Raw genomic sequence first — 16917 nt, forward strand, 5'->3', positions numbered from 1 at the left:
CACAGTAAAAGGTAAAATACCAGATCTCAGCAAAGCACACAGAGATCTTCATGCTTTAGACAAATTATACTGTATATGCAGTTTTTTAAATATCAATAAAGAAAACAATACCCCAAACTGAATTATAGAATTAGTAGTTGCTGTGAAAAGTAGCTGTGTCTGGTGTTTGAGTCCAACTTTCCCTTGGTAGCAGCTGAAGGCCATGTTTGCACTGTGTGTTTGCTCAAAGTGAAGAAACACTGGAGCTGCTGTAGGTGCAATACTGTGACAAGTAGCAACTCATACTGAAGGCTGATATAATGCAAATACTTTGGGATTGATGGCTTGTTTGGGATAGAAGTTACCCTGTGCCTGTATGCATACAAAAAGGGATGAGACAGTGAAACGTTTTAAACTATTATGGAATTATAAAACTCTCCTAAAACCCCAAATACTTATTTACTCCACATATACAGGCAGTGTAATATTGATCCATCCTGTTGTAAATAAGTTATTACCGAAACTGCATCGTATCATTACGTCCTTGATTTCTCTCCAAATTGCAGCACTGATTTTTTGTTTTAGTAACTGGTCAGATTAATTTATAAAACTTTACATGATAGAGAAACGCAGATACACAAAATGATCACTGATTGTACATCATGGTTTAAATATGTTTCCCTCCTCTCCTTTCATCAGCCCTGCAGTGTCCAGGCAGTGTCAGAAGGAGGCGTTCTGCTGAGCTGTTGCAGCGTAAAGCCCAGCTGGGTGAGTAATAGAGAAAACATACTGCATTGTTAGACCTCTCAGGGGGGAAAAAACACAACAAGCTAACATGGTAAAATTATGAAGTTGTGACTGCAAATGTGTTTGCAAAAAGTTGCCTCATTTCACACAACAGACAAAAAGTCACATTAGGTTCGGGTATATGATGGTAGCTATACTTTGTGTAATGGCAGAAATGTGTCCACCGGTAGAGATTTGACAAATTAGGGGGGTTTGGTGGCATCGCAGATTGCAACCTGGCCCCAAAAAGTGTGCCAGGCTTTGAAACCAGTTTTTATAGTGGCTAAACTGTGGGATTTGAACTTTGGGTGATGCCGTTGAGACCAAAAGACTTTTCCCCATAGACTTACATTATAAAAGAGATTTGGTGATTTTTTTTAGCGTCAAAACCCCCATGTAATAACCCATTTCACTATCAGGATTTGTTCCATTCAGTCTGATAACATGTGGAAAGTCTAGAAGAGCTGCAGGATAAAGTCTTTTTATCCCCCGTTAAAGTTAGCACAAGGCTAAACCCTAAGTAGTCGGATGTGAGTCTTTAGCCCTTTTTAGACAGGAATTGTGCAAATTTGCAGGAAAGCCCAATCAGTCTTCTTTCAGCATTGGCAGTATAAAAACAAAATTGGAGAGTGCAGCAAAATGCCACCTGCCTACTTTTGTTTATACAGAATGCGCCTTTTTCGGGGCAATGGGGGGCAATTGTGATTCTCTCATAAGTCGGCGCGTTCTTCACCGTCCCCGTCATCTGACATGTATTTGTATGGAAGTTACAAATACATGCAAATAATCAAATGTGATGATGTAAAGTATGATTATTTTAAACAATTTCTTAACTCAATTTAAAGATCAGCAATTTCAGTATGGTGATATGTACTGTTACCATGATATAAAATTACAGAAACAGTGATACAACATTTTGGCCATATCGCCTCCTGCAAAACAACATTACATCACCATTGGAGTCGTGTCTCTGATTACCTGATGACTGCAAGTTCAATATTCACTCTCCTTTGAGCTCCTGTTTTGGTCTCCACCAACTCCTGAGGAAAATATCTGGCTCTTTAGCTGCTGAATTTTCTACTTTCTTCACAAGCTAGTCATTAGCTGTCATAATTCTCTGTGGCTTATACACTACCAGCGACACATTTCCCATTACCTACTGTCACTTCATTAATTGTTGAAATTAAAGATTTTGATGTTACTGGTACTGATGACTCTGGTTCTTCTCTCTTCTGCCTCCAGAGAGTCATTACAAGGAGAAGCTGCAGCGTCGCTGCTGTAAGGACGGCCTCAGGGAGATTCCCATGCCATACTCCTGCACGCGACGCTCCCTCTACATCACAGAGGGCTGGGAGTGCATCCGGGCCTTCCGCTACTGCTGTGCCACCTACAGGAACCAAGAATTTAACACTGAGATCCCCACCACCCCACCACCCTTCACCACAGTTGCCCCCACCACTTCCGCTCCAATGATACTCCCCTCCCGTCCTGGTTTTGTGGATGTGGCTGCACGAGGAAAATTGCATCTATCCCGGGAAAAATTTAGTAATTATTGCCTCAACCTTATCTTTTACTTTCTGTATGATTATTAGTAAGCAGGATATTGAACACATGTTGCTTTGACATTTAGTGATCTAAAGTTTATCACGCTTGTAGTGTTGGGTGAATGCGTTAGCATGCTAACATTAGCTAATAATCACTACACACAAAGTGCGGCTGAGGCTGATGGGAATGTCATGACTTTTGCAGATATTTTGCCATAAACCAAAGAACCTGACAGTTTAAACATTTAATCTAATGATAATGTAAAGTAATGTAAAGTGAGGGGATAATCATTTCAGACAGGAACATCTGAACTAAATATCATGGCAATCAGTCCAGTAGTACTTCAAAGGTCAACCTGCTGATAACTGATATTGCCACCTCTAGAGCTTCTAGCATGGCTACAGCTCTGAATCATTCTGTCCACCTCACTTATTGAAGGTACTCTGTAGAGTTTTGACCTCTAATAGTGCTATGAAGCTGATTTATTTTGAATACATGAGGGAGTGCATGCATGTGCAGGTGACACTATTCACACTCCTACCACTGGTTTCACAATGTTCTGCTGAGCTACAGGTGGCAGTAACCAGGGGTGTAGCACCAAATTCTGGACTCCATGCATAAGCAGTCTCCTTGGGCCCCCTGCTCTTCCTCTCTTGATCTATAGTCCTTTTTACTAAAAGCCACGAAATCCCTTCTTCACGCCGCCTTTGCATTTTAACACAGAACAAACAACGGCAACATGCTGGCATCGTGGAAGCAAAAAAGGCATAACGGGAGTGACGTGTAACACAGCTGCGCCGGCCTCCAGTGTGTCATACAACATACACATCTACAACGCTTTATAAGCAATAACAATGGCTAACGTGGCAATAACCATCGTTTACCGTCCCAGTTATATGGTGGCTCTTGTCCTCTGCTCAAAGGGTAAGGAGCTCCCAGACCTCATTGTTTTCCCAATTTGTGGACTTTTTTGGCATCTGTTTTTCATCTTTGAGTTAGCTGCTACCTGCTACCTGCTACCAGCTACGTTTTAAATCTCCCACAGGGGGTCGCAGACATAACACACCATTAAAACGTCACACCCGTGCTGCCCATGATCCTGTCCTGTTGTTTGTACCTCTTTAACAGACATTTTAACGGCGCTGCTACTACCTCTGATGCCAGCTTAAAGGCGAGACAACTCCGTTCCTTCATTCCACAATTGTGCCTTTTATACAGAACAGTGAGGCGGCATAATGATGTGAAATTCCCTCCTTGAAGAGGCAGTGTAAAAGGGGATAAAGACATGACAGTGAACGCTGGCCCTCCAGCAGCATAAGCAGTTACTCACTTGGCTCTCACTGCGTTAAGAGACAAATCCTAGTGCAGGGGTGTTGTTGTGTGCGAGTGTGGACGTATTAACTGCTTCAAGATTCATACATTAAACAAGCACAATGAGAACTCAAGATCTGATAATCATATATTAATGTGTTTACGTAGACTGGGGACGTGAACGTGGATTACCTGGAATGCCTGGACCACCTGTGCGGCCTGGGTCGCCTGGATTACCTGGATTACCTGGAATGCCTGGAATGCCTGGACCACCTGGACCGGACATTTTCTATACAACTGCAAACAAAGCAGAGCCAGAAAAAGATAGGCCACTTTTAGGGGCTGAAGATGGAATGTGGGAGGAGGAAGAGGAGTATCTGGATGAAAGTGATGTGTACCTGAGGTTCAAGTTCTTTGAGTCCTGGCTGTGGACGGATGTTAACCTGCCCAGTGAGACAGACAAAGATGGGTGAGTGAACGATTAGTGTAGCAGTTACATCAGAGGCAGGATATTCTCATTTATTTAACATCATCTGATGATGATTGATATTAGAGTGTTTTACTAAGCTGAGGGAGGCAGAAATCTGGAAAACCAGCAGATTTTGACAATACAGCCTCATCTTGCCCTTTATTTCCTGATCGGTAGGTGGCTGTAGTGACTCAAATTCGGCCAGCACAAACCCCCCAGCACCAAGTGGCACAGCCAGGTGGTGACCGGTGAAAGTGCCAGGTCTAACCTATGTAATGGCAGCAACAGAAAGTTTGATAACCTGGCAGGGAGTTGGGACTTCAAACTAATAAAAACTAGACTTGATATAAGCTGTGAAACTTTATATATTTAGGGTAAAGGTTCTTGAAATGGAATCTTCTTTTAATTCAGCTCAATCACTGGTGCACTTAATAGGTAACCCTGATAACATTCTATAACATGTTGTTGTCTTTTTCTCAGTTATAGGATCAGTCCTCTTCAAGTAATGAAACGAGTTGAATTGAAGTTTAGCAATTTTACTTAACTGCATTCAGTGTAGTCTGTTTATAACTCCGATATTATGACTTTCTCGAATTGTCATTTTAGTGTAGTTTCACGATCCATTGGCTTTGCTAAAAATAAAACTAATTTTAAATGTATGGGTGTCAGTGAGAAGATCTGAATTGAAGTTCAGCAGTTTTACCTAACTGCAGTCAGTGTAGTCTGAGAGAATGTGACTCAGTTTGTTTGAGTCTATGATTCATCTCAGCGGGAACAGGGCAGAAAAGTCATCCCTAAAAGATGACACAGAGATTAAGTTACGCAATAAGAACAAAATGTATTACCTTTGTACTGTTTTGTAACTGACTAAGACACCTCTAAACAAGTGTTGCAATTCTAAGGATTGTGTGTCTCATTGACTGACCCATGTGTTTGTGTGTTGTGGAAACTTTCTGTTAGTTCACAAGTTGTGACATTGGTTGATGTTTCTAAAAATGTCCAGGCCCATGAAGGTAACTCTGATATTTATTATGACTGATTACTTGTTGTTGCCTTGTTCCTGTGATAATAATGTAATGCAGTGAACATGGAAACTCACAGTTTACTGCATTGCATTATTATCACTGAAACTTAACTTTAAAGGACAGTTCATCCCAAAATCAAAAAGACATTTTTCCTCCGACCTGTAGTGCTATTGATCAGTCTTGATATAATCTTGAATTTAGGTGTGAGTTGCAGAGTGTTGGAGATATCAGCTGTAGAGATGTCTGCCTTCTCTCCAATATAATGGAACTAGATGGCACTCACACCTGTACTAGTGCACAGAAGGAAGCATGCATCTGCTGCTAGTTTAAACCCATGAGCTAGCTAACACTACAGCTCAGTCGAGAAGGACACCATTAATGTTTACATCTTGCGCTGTCATGACAATTCGATACAGTTGGTGGGTGTAGTTTGGTAGAGAGAAAACAGTTCATACATGAAACTGGTCTGTTGCTAAATAACACTATACCTAACAGGAAAAACGTATTTTTAATTTGGTGTGAATTATCCCTTTAAACCACTTGCACGCCAAAGATATTGTGCTCACATTGTATATTTTGAAAATATGACCGAATGAATCCCATTTGAAGGCAGCATTAGATGCATCACTCCCCTAAATGTTTTGAGTTATCTTGTCTGTCCTTTATATTTAAACACGGCACAGTAGCGCCTCCCTGTGGCTGTAAATTTAAATGTGAAAATGCTGAAATAGACCAGCAACTAACTGGTTCCCCAAAACAATAAATCGAGCCACTGACGTGACGTAACACAGCTGTCAGATGAAGAAGTGGATCAGTGATGATCCAAAGTGCCTCACTCTGTTTTATCATGCAAGACAAAACACGTAGTACTGTGCTTTCCCTGCATTGCATCATGTTTTGTTTGGTCACTGATAACAGCTAAATAAACAGCTCAAAATCAACAACACTGACTCTGACATCCATGTTCTGTACTAATGCAGATTCCAGTATGTCTACAATATGTCCTCTGCATTGTGAAATGCATGAGTCAACCCAAATTGCAAAGTTGCTGTTATTGTTTTTCACCAAGTTAGCTGCTGAATCTGTAGTATGATGCAACAATGGAAAGTTTTACCTCGAAACATTTTAAATCTTATTTCTTTCTTTGCTCTCATACGGTAAATGAACCTTTACACAACTATGCTTTACAGTTTTTGATGCATTTATTTAAAAATGGAGCTGTGGTTTTGGACCTTCTGGTGATAATGCTGATATGAATCTGATCAACAGGTTTGCATCTAAGAATGTGGACGGTCCCTTACCTGACAGCATCACAGAGTGGGGAGTTTTTGCCGTCAGTGCATCACCTGATACAGGTACGAGGAGGAGATTGTAGACACATTGTGGCGCTCAGTTTTTGCATCATTTTATGACACCTGCCACAGAGAACTCTTCTGTTAGTATTACCTACAAATACATATACACATCCGTACATGTGCAGCAGCCCCATCACTAATGTGCCTCTGAACGTCTGTAGGTTTCTGTGTTGCCGAGCCGTACAACATCAGAGCATGGAAGCGTTTCTTCGTGGACCTGAAGCTGCCATACTCGGTGGCGAGGAACGAACAGGTGGAGATTAAAGCCGTAGTCCATAACTACGGCTACGACGACCTGCATGTAAGAAAACCGCCTCAAAAATACACAGCACAGTCACCTCCTTATTGTTCAGCTGGGGAATCTAGTGAATACATTCTCTACAATAGGAGTAACATTTGTTAATAAGCACCTAACATAAAGGGATGCTATGCCTTTCAACATTTCACTTAGGCCTACCATGCACTAGAAGACTTTTAAAAGACTACAGTCTAACACCCTCTCACATCTAAGGACAAAGTGAGTGTTTAGTCACACACTGTAAGATCTTGTGAACACTGAAGATCTTGCAGGGCCACTATTTGCAAGACTATAACTGAATTACTTTAGAGATTTTTTCCCATCCTGCTCCCAGTTTAAAATATTACACCAAACTCCCTTTGAGAAATATGACATATTAACAATTCCTTACGTATCCACAGAAACAGTACTCTAGAAACACAGGATAAAAGGTGTCATATGTCGACAGTATTCTTGTCAATTTGGCATCAGTATAATCCATAAAGATAAACTGTTTATAAATACAAAGTGACATTTTGGATTTTGTTGCCTCAACTTGCTATCAGCCTCTCTGTTAGTTAGCTGGACTATTTCAGTGGAAGGAGACTGTGGGAATGAGAGGCAAACTGTTAGGATTTTTCATATGAATAAGCGCTCAGATACACGCCAAATTAAGTTTCTCCTTCCTCTCCACAGTACAAGAGAATCTAGACTTGTTTACATTCTTGCGCGTCCCTGGAGTCACCTCCATGTTTACCATCTACCTGGTCTGCTGCTTCCTGTTTGGTGCTGGAGAGAGTGCAGCTATTTGTTGTTGACTATGTTCATTTCATTAAACTTCAGTATTTGCACGAGCCAAGACTAAATGCTTACCATATTATTAAACAGGGTGGCACAGTGGTTCAGTGGTTAGTCGCCTCACAGCAAGAGGGTTCCTGGTTTGAACCCTATGGTGGGGGAGCCCTTCAGTGTGGAGTTTGCATGTTCTTCCTGTGTCAGCATGGGTTTTCTGTGGGTGCTCCACCTTCCTCCCACAGTCCAAAGACATGCAGGTTAACTGGTGACTCTAAATTGTCCGTAGGTGTGAATGTGAGTGTGAATGGTTGTCTGCCTCTATGTGTCAGCCCTGTGATAGTCTGGTGACCTGTCCAGGGTGTACCCCTTTGCCCAGTGTCAGCTGGGATAGGTTCCAGGCCCCCTTCGCGACCCCAATCAGGATAAGCGGTCACAGAATTTATGAACGGATTATTAAACATGTTTGATGTTGTCGGAAGATCCCGATGAGAAAAAGACTGACTTTAAGCAGCTCATGCTGAGTTTTATGACCACCTTACGACAAACAATTAAGATCACAAACTGAGAAAAAACTCAGTTAGTAGGATTCATGGCTAAAAAAACCATGCAAGGTTTACTCTGTTTCCATTCAAAGTTAATTCAATTAAAAAGGTCTTGAATAAATAAATCTTGTTTCAGGTGAGGGTGGTGCTGATGAAGACAGAAGGCATATGCAGTGTTGCCTTCAAAGACAGACACACGCAGGAAGTGACGCTGCCAGCCGGCTCTTCTGTCGTGGTGCCTTACACCATCGTACCGCTTGTGGTGGGGAAACTTCCTCTGGACGTGATGGTGGTGGCCAGAGACATGATGGGAGGAGACCGCATCAAGAAAGAACTACGGGTGGTGGTGAGTCATGCTCGATGATGAAGATGTCATGGCAGTATAATAAGGGCAGGGTGCTAATGAGAGCCAGTAAAGTTTGTCTCCTCCATCAGGATTTTGGAAATTTCTTTGTTCTTCTGAAAACTGAGCCATCTGCTAAAACAAGAAGCTGATATGCTGGATTTAGGGTTGAATACAGAGTGCATGTATTAAGAAGGTAATTAAAAGATAACAGAGATTTGCTTTTTTAAATTTACCCAAACAGCTGGATGGAGTGCAGAAGACTGAAGTTATGAGTGTGGTATTAAACCCATCTGCTGAGGGAGGTAAGAAGATTGCAGTGGTGCATGATTTCCTGTTACCTCCTGTCAACAACATGTCAACACCACATGTCTGTCCCATCCTCTCTACTCACAATCAGGCGATCCTTTTTTAGTAATCATATTTTTCTTGGAAAAAAAATTATTAACGAGTTGAAGTGGTGCTCTTCTCACAGACCTAAAGCTCACAAAACTCCTGTTTAGGAGCTATTTTGACCTGAATCTCTAGTCTGTTCCAATTTGATGTCTGACTGAAAGGTCTCGTGTGTAGGACTTAGTGACAACTCGCGGTGAGTCGGGCTGGGTTGGGAACTCGCAGCTTGTGTACCGTGTACCATCCAAATTCAATTCCATTATGTATTTCATTTTGGAAATAGCCTAGTATCACATCTATTTGTTTTTAAAACCATGAAGGCCTACTTATTCCATATACCCTTACCGGCCACTTTATTAGGTACACCTGCTCATTAACACATATTGATAACCAGCCAATCATGTGGCAGCAGCTCAATGCATTTAGGCATGTGGACATGGTCAAGACGACCTGCTGAAGTTCAAAGCGAGCATCAGAATGATGAAGAAAGGTGATTTAAGTGACTTTGAACGTGGCATGGTTGTTAGTGCTACTGGGATTTTCACCACAACCATCTCTAGGGTTTACAGAGGATGGTCTGAAAAAGCAAAAATATCCAGTGAGCCAAAATGCCTTGTTGATGCCAGAGGTCAGAGGAGAATGGCCAGACTGGTTCAAGATGATAGAAAGGCAACAGGAAGTCAAATAACCACTGGTTCCAACCAAGGTCTGCAGAAGACCATCTCTGAACAAACAACAAGTCCAACCTTGAAGCAGATGGGCTACAGCAGCAGAAGACCACACCAGGTGCCACTCCTGTCAGCTAACAACAGGAAACTGAGGCTACAATTCACACAGGCTCACCAAAACTGGACAATAGAAGATTGGAAAAACGTTGCCTGGTCTGATGAGTCTGGATTTCTGCTGCCACATTCAGATGGTAGGGTCAGAATTTGGTGTAAACAACATGAAAGCATGGATCCATCCTGCCTTGTATCAACGGTTCAGGCTGCTGCTGGTGGTGTAATGGTGTGGGGGAGATTTTCTTAGTACCAACTGAGCATGGTTTGAACACCACAGCCTACCTGAGTATTGTTGCTGACCGTGTCCATCCCTTTATGACCACAGTGTACCCATCTTCTGATGGCTACTTCCAGCAGGATAACGCACCATGTCACAAAGCTCACATCATCTCAAACATGACAATGAGTTCACTGTACTCCAATGGCCTCCACAGTCACCAGATCTCAGTCCAATAGAGCACCTTTGGGATGTGGTGGAACGGGAGATTCTCATCATGGATGTGCAGCCGACAAATCTGCATCAACTGTGTGATGTCATCATGTCAATATGGACCAAAATCTCTGGGGAATGTTTCCAGCACCTTGTTGAATCTGTGCCACCAAGAATTAAGCCAGTTCTGAAGGCAAAGGGGGTCCACCCTGGTACTAGCAAGGCAATTCTTATTTTTAGGTGATTATAAACATATGAAAACATAGTTATGAATATCATTCCAGTTCTGCTATATGAAGCCCCTAAATTCTACACACTGGACCTTTAAATGCAACAAGTTTTGGGTTTGTATGAAGTGTTGATTGTCCCAGAGGGACCCAGAGTCTGTTAACATAAGCAGCACATGGTACATCCTTAATAAAGCTAACAGAATTATAGACAATATATTTTTAATCAGAGATTTTTCATATTGGTTCACAGTTCAGTAATATTATTGACAAAGCAGGATTTAAACAAATTGGAGACATTCTTTTTCTGAACTGCTGTTGGGTCTGCAAGGAATATATTTCTTCTTCAGCTTTGGGTTAGAGTGTAATGAAGTTCAACTTTATGGCTCTGTTTCCATTCTTCACAGGAACACAGACAGTTAATGTGGGCAAAATCGAACTGGAGTCAGTTGTTCCGAACTCTGTGCCAGAGACGTTCATCAATGTCAGAGGTCAGTCACTGACAGAGCTGTGGTGAGGATTCAAAACGAACCTACAGTAGGAGAATGGCCTGATTCTTGATTTGTCCTCACCACAGGTAATGTGCTGGCAGACAGCATTGATAACTCCATCAGTGAGGACTCTCTTGCCTCCCTGATCCGGATGCCTGGCGGCTGTGTGGAGCAGAACTTGGCCTCCATAACTCTGCCGCTCATCGCCACCCTCTACCTGGAGCGAACCAACAACTGGGAGAGTGTAGGGGTGCAGCGCAAGGCTGAGGCTCTGCGGTACATCAGGAGAGGTGAGAGAGAAGGAGGAAACACACTGATAAATGGAACAGAAAAAGACACATAGACAAATGGCTTGTTGGATACATGAGAGGAAGGATGGACAGATGAATAAATGGATGGATGGATGGATGGATAGATGGCTAGTTGGATACATGAGAGGATGGATAAACAGATGGATGGATGGATGGATGGATGATGGATGGCTAGTTGGATACATGAGAGGATGGATAAACAGATGAATAGATGGATACATGGATGGATGGATGGATGGATGGATGGCTACTTGGATACATGAGAGGATGGATAAACAGATGAATAGATGGATGGATGGATGGATGGATGATAAATGGCTAGTTGGATACATGAGAGGATGGATAAATAGATGGATGGATGGATGGATGGATGGATGGATAAATGGCTAGTTGGATACATGAGAGGATGGATAAACAGATGAATAGATGGATGGATGGATGGATGGATGGATGGATGGATGGATGATGGATGGATAAATGGCTAGTTGGATACATGAGAGGATGGATAAACAGATGAATAGATGGATGGATGGATGGATGGATGGATGGATGATGGATGGATAAATGGCTAGTTGGATACATGAGAGGATGGATAAACAGATGAATAGATGGATGGATGGATGGATGGATGGATGGATGATGGATGGATGGATGGATGGATAAATGGCTAGTTGGACACACGAGAGGATGGATAAACAGATGAATGGATGGATGGATGGATGGATGGCTAGTTGGATACATGAGAGGATGGATAAACAGATGAATAGATGGATGGATCGATGGATAAATGGCTAGTTGGATACATGAGAGGATGGATAAATAGATGAATGGATGGATGGATGGATGGATGGATGGATGGATAAATGGCTAGTTGGATACATGAGAGGATGGATAAATAGATGAATGGATGGATGGATGGATGATGGATGGATGGATGGATGGATAAATGGCTAGTTGGATACATGAGAGGATGGATAAATAGATGAATAGATGGATGGATGGATGGATGGATGATGGATGGATGGATAAATGGCTAGTTGGATACATGAGAGGATGGATAAATAGATGAATGGATGGATGGATGGATGGATGGATGGATAAATGGCTAGTTGGATACATGAGAGGATGGATAAATAGATGAATGGATGGATGGATGGATGATGGATGGATGGATGGATGGATGATGGATGGATGGATGGATGGATAAATGGCTAGTTGGAGACATGAGAGGATGGATAAATAGATGAATAGATAGATGGATGGATGGATGGATGATGGATGGATGGATGGATGGATGGATGATGGATGGATGGATGGATAAATGGCTAGTTGGATACATGAGAGGATGGATAAATAGATGAATGGATGGATGGATGGATGGATGATGGATGGATGGATGGATGGATAAATGGCTAGTTGGATACATGAGAGGATGGATAAACAGATGAATAGATGGATGGATGGATGGATGATGGATGGATGGATGGATGGATAAATGGCTAGTTGGATACATGAGAGGATGGATAAACAGATGAATAGATGGATGGATGGATGGATGGATGGATGGATGGATGGATGGATAAATGGCTAGTTGGATACGTGAGAGGATGGATAAACAGATGAATAAATGGATGGATGGATGGATGGATGGATGGCTAGTTGGATACATGAGAGGATGGATAAACAGATGAATAGATGGATGGATGGATGATGAACAGGTTGATGGTTGAACTGCAGCCTTGATGGACAGTTTTGGAACAAGCTTTGTTTTCATTCTGAGTAAATGAAGACGACTGCTTCACATCCCATCGTTACATTCTTCCATGTTGTTTTCAGGCTATGAGAACCAGCTGGCATACAGACGGAGTGATGGCTCTTATCCCCCCTACAGGAAGGAAGGCGCAAGTACATGGTACTCAAAATATTTCATATTACATTTTGAATTAAATGTATAAAACCCATGAGCTGATTTCAAAGACAGTCTGGTGGACATTTAGGCTGTAATTATTTTGGTGGTGATATGGGGATTAATATTGTTCACTCTGTGGTCTGACATGCATGAAGTAGTACAATATCTAATTTTTGAAAAAGGAGCCAATGTAATATTTTAGAGGTTTGAATGTATGTATGCACACACTATCCTGTTGTCAGGATCACGGCATACGTGGTGAAAGTTTTCTCCATGGCGCACTCCATCGTTGGCATCAACGAACAGCAGGTGTGTGAGCCTCTGCTCTACCTGGTGAAGAACAAGCTCCGACTGCCAAGGGCGTACTTCGTAGAGGACAACCCAGTTTACAGCACCACCATGACTGTGAGTCACACACACACACACACACACACACACACACTCACACTCACACATACTTAAAAATACACTATGTCATCCTGCTGATAATTGATGTTGCACATGTTGCCTCTCCTCTTTCAACAACCAACATGTGTACTGTAGCTGATGACTCGCTGGTGTTTATTGTATCCTAGTACTCATTGTTAAAGGACAAGTTCACCCTAAATCTTTTGTAAAACAGTAAAAGCACATTTGTTATTTTTGGGTCCACTTCTTTTGCTTGATTTCGTACAGGATTATTTACATCATGGCACATTAGTTTTCAAGCCAGTTTTCCAGTTTTAATTTGATATGATACCTTGTGTGCAAATTTAAAGTAGTAATTGTTAAGATTTAAATCTAATTAGATGTTAAATGTCAGTGTGTAGGAGTTAGGGTGATATTTTATCAGAAATTAAGACCTGCAGGGCCACGTACAGCCCGCCAAAGCTTCCCATAAAACCTTTTCTTGCGTGTGTGTCTCCAGGGCGGTTTCCAGGGTGGGCGAGGCGATGACCCTGAGATAACCCTGACAGCCTTCGTCCTCATAGCACTTGCTGAGGCTAAACAAGCTGGACTCAGCTGCATGGGTCCAAGCACAGAGGTAAGTCCTACAAAAACATGATGTGCACACATAGTTGTCCCAGGCAGTTTCATTTCATCTTCAGCTGAATAGTGTTTGTTGCCTGTAGAGCACTTTTTACCTCATTGTTTTTGTGATAGGAGGTATTGTCATTGTAGTGTCTGCTATATCTGTTACTACAGGTCCATTTGCATAGGGCACTTTTACACCTGAAGAAAGCAGTGGCAAGGTCGGGGAGAAGACCGTACACTGTGGCCATTGCCTCCTACGCGCTGGCTCTGCAGGGGAAAGGTCATTCCTCCAACCCCACAAGATTTTTACTCAGAGTTGCAGCTCCAGGTATCCTGTAAACTCAGCCCTGTTTCATCTGTACAGTGCAGAGAGTCTTGACATCATTTGGCCATTACTCAATGCCATCATTGAAGAACAGAAGGGGAGGCATTTAGATACTGTGGTGATTGTAAAAATATTCTGTGCTGCCTGGTTGAAGATATGAGTGAATTGATAGCTTCTTTGCAGCAACATGTATATTTAAAGCACTCTCAGCTGTCATGACTACATATGAGTAGAAACTGCAACTTGACTAGTTCATGGAGGCATATAACTGTCAGGCTAGTCTATTACTCTAGTTTGTCAGACCTCTTGCTATTCAGAAAAATCTGTTAAAGCAGACACGAGTGCTTCTGTTTTCCAGTCCTCCTTTACTGTTAACTGTTTCCTCTCTCCTCCAGGTGGCACTCACTGGCCCGACACGCAGAACCCCTTGTTCACCTTGGAGGCGACCGGCTACGCCCTGCTGGCTCTGGTCAAGTTAGGGCACATGGAGGAAGCCGAAGCACCATTTAAATGGCTGAACAGCCAGCGGAGGCGAGGAGGAGGCTTTGGCTCCACTCAGGTAACAGCAGGGCGAGATGGTAGCTGAGCTGTGATCTGCAAATCCAACATGTTCTCATTGTCTTTTCAAGTTCATTCATCTGCTCCAGGCTCTGACTAGTCATGGGTAACACTTTAGTTTTTTGCACAGTTGACTTTCTGTTACATTAAAGTAAAGCAGACACGTATTCAGATCCATTCAGCTTGTCCAGATGAAGCTTTAACAAAGCTGTTGGTAAATGAGTAAAACTGTTTCAAAGAGGTGTATCTGTATCTGAAAGATGTCTGTAGTTTGGGAAGGGTAAAACCAAAATATAAGTGAAGAACTGTCCCTAGGGCAAGTAGATGACAGACATTACCTTCATGTGAAATGTGCTACAGTCTTTCATCTGAGTTCCGTTTTCCTTCTCTGTCCTCTTGTAGTCCACCATGGTGGTACTCCAGGCACTGTCAGAGTACCTCATCAACAAACCCCCTCCTGATGACCTCAGTCTGGATGTGGACATCAGGATAACAGGACGCAAGGAAATCCGCCACCATTTCAACCCCAACACGGCCTACGTTGCTCGCTCCTCCAGGGTAAGAGACATGAAAATTGAGAGTGTGTCACGATGTTTCTCATTTAATGTTCAGAAACTCAACACAGCTCACAGTTTTATGACACCAAGCTGTGAGTTTGGAGGACGTGTCAGGATTTGAGAGCACTACTGGTTGCAATGACAACATCAGGGAGCGTATTTTTGATGTCTTGGTTTTGTCTGATGTATTATACTGAACCTGTTCTCTTCTGTGGTGCTTTTGTTCCGTAGCTGCCTACTGGTCTTGATCTGGAAGTGCAGGCTAAAGGGAATGGACAGGGAATACTGGAGGTATGATCACATTTTTTGTTTAGCAATATTGTCCTTTAGATTTTAAATACAATAATGGAATTAATGGTGTGATCACATGATCGACCCTCTAAATCAAGACTGGTATCATATAGTTGGTCATAACAAGCTGTGGAATCCATTCAAATAATAATTTATTCACACTTTGTTTCACTGTAATGTTTTTTTTGACCAATTTGTTTCTCTGGTGTGTCTCTCTTCTGTTTTGCATGTTGTGTCCGATCACTCAAGGTCGTGACCTATTACAACCAGCTGCACGAGGTGGATGAGAAAATGCCCTGCAAGAACTTTGAGCTCAATGTCACCATCGAAGAATCCAGCGGTAACTCAAGTTCTCACACTGTCTCACATGATAACTTTCTCATCAGAGTTGTTTCTGTCCTCTTAGTTCAAGTGAGGTCACTTTTTTTTTTAAATATATTTTTTTGGGGCATTTTTAGCCTTTAATGGATAGGACAGACAAGTGTGAAGGGGGAGAGAGAGAGGGAGTGACATGCAGCAAAGGGCCACAGGCTGGAGTCGAACCCGGGCCGCTGCGGTGACAGCCTTGTACATGGGGCGCCTGCTCTACCACTAAGCCACCGACGCCCCAAGTGAGGTCACTTTTAGTGCCACAAAGGGATTATATACATTTTAGCTGGGCTGATCTGAATGCTTCAATGCTTCAACCTTAGTGATAGTTTTGTGGACTCCTAGTGGGATGCTGAAAAAGTGTCTGGAATACTCTTAAAATTGACCAGGATAATAATGATAATGAAATAATTATTATTATTATTTGTATTGCACTTATCTAAGCAAGGTTACAGAGCGCATCACAAAGTGCAAAACTGTTGTGTACAGAGGCAAAAATAGAAAAAAAGGAAATAAAACACAAAAGTTATAAATCACAACAGTACAAATAAGGCATTAAAAGGGAAGACTTTCTTATAAAAATATGTTTTAAAACAATGATTTAAAAACAAGCAATGTGCTAGCCAACCTGATCTCCTCAGGCAGAGAATTCCAGAGCTTCGGGGGCCACCGCAAATCTGCAACAAGCTTGCAATCACCTGAAAACTCTAAGAAAGAGCTCAGCCGTCTTACAAAGTATTCTCTTCTTCTAGCTGTTACAGCTAATGTTACTCTGACCTGCATGCAAACAGAGCGACTTACTGTCAAGTTATTTTAGGTGCATTGACTTCAAA

The 16917-nt window shown here is 42.2% G+C and overlaps 1 protein-coding gene across 1 annotated transcript in view; it reads left to right on the forward strand.

Moving 5' to 3' along the window:
* LOC117255452 (complement C3-like) overlaps positions 1 to 16917 on the forward strand; it is a 43809-nt gene that overhangs the window by 15846 nt on the left and 11046 nt on the right. Inside the window, exons 19-35 of the mRNA XM_033624388.2 lie at positions 679 to 747; positions 2008 to 2310; positions 3790 to 4090; positions 6385 to 6470; positions 6632 to 6771; positions 8221 to 8430; positions 8672 to 8732; positions 10667 to 10750; positions 10837 to 11040; positions 12898 to 12973; positions 13213 to 13375; positions 13878 to 13994; positions 14156 to 14312; positions 14705 to 14868; positions 15270 to 15425; positions 15656 to 15715; positions 15965 to 16055. Coding sequence (XP_033480279.2) covers positions 679 to 747; positions 2008 to 2310; positions 3790 to 4090; positions 6385 to 6470; positions 6632 to 6771; positions 8221 to 8430; positions 8672 to 8732; positions 10667 to 10750; positions 10837 to 11040; positions 12898 to 12973; positions 13213 to 13375; positions 13878 to 13994; positions 14156 to 14312; positions 14705 to 14868; positions 15270 to 15425; positions 15656 to 15715; positions 15965 to 16055 — 2442 coding nt within the window. The remainder of the gene's footprint in view (positions 1 to 678; positions 748 to 2007; positions 2311 to 3789; positions 4091 to 6384; positions 6471 to 6631; positions 6772 to 8220; positions 8431 to 8671; positions 8733 to 10666; positions 10751 to 10836; positions 11041 to 12897; positions 12974 to 13212; positions 13376 to 13877; positions 13995 to 14155; positions 14313 to 14704; positions 14869 to 15269; positions 15426 to 15655; positions 15716 to 15964; positions 16056 to 16917) is intronic.

Source organism: Epinephelus lanceolatus, chromosome 3, assembly GCF_041903045.1.
Source record: "Epinephelus lanceolatus isolate andai-2023 chromosome 3, ASM4190304v1, whole genome shotgun sequence".
Classification (NCBI taxonomy): domain Eukaryota; kingdom Metazoa; phylum Chordata; class Actinopteri; order Perciformes; family Serranidae; genus Epinephelus; species Epinephelus lanceolatus.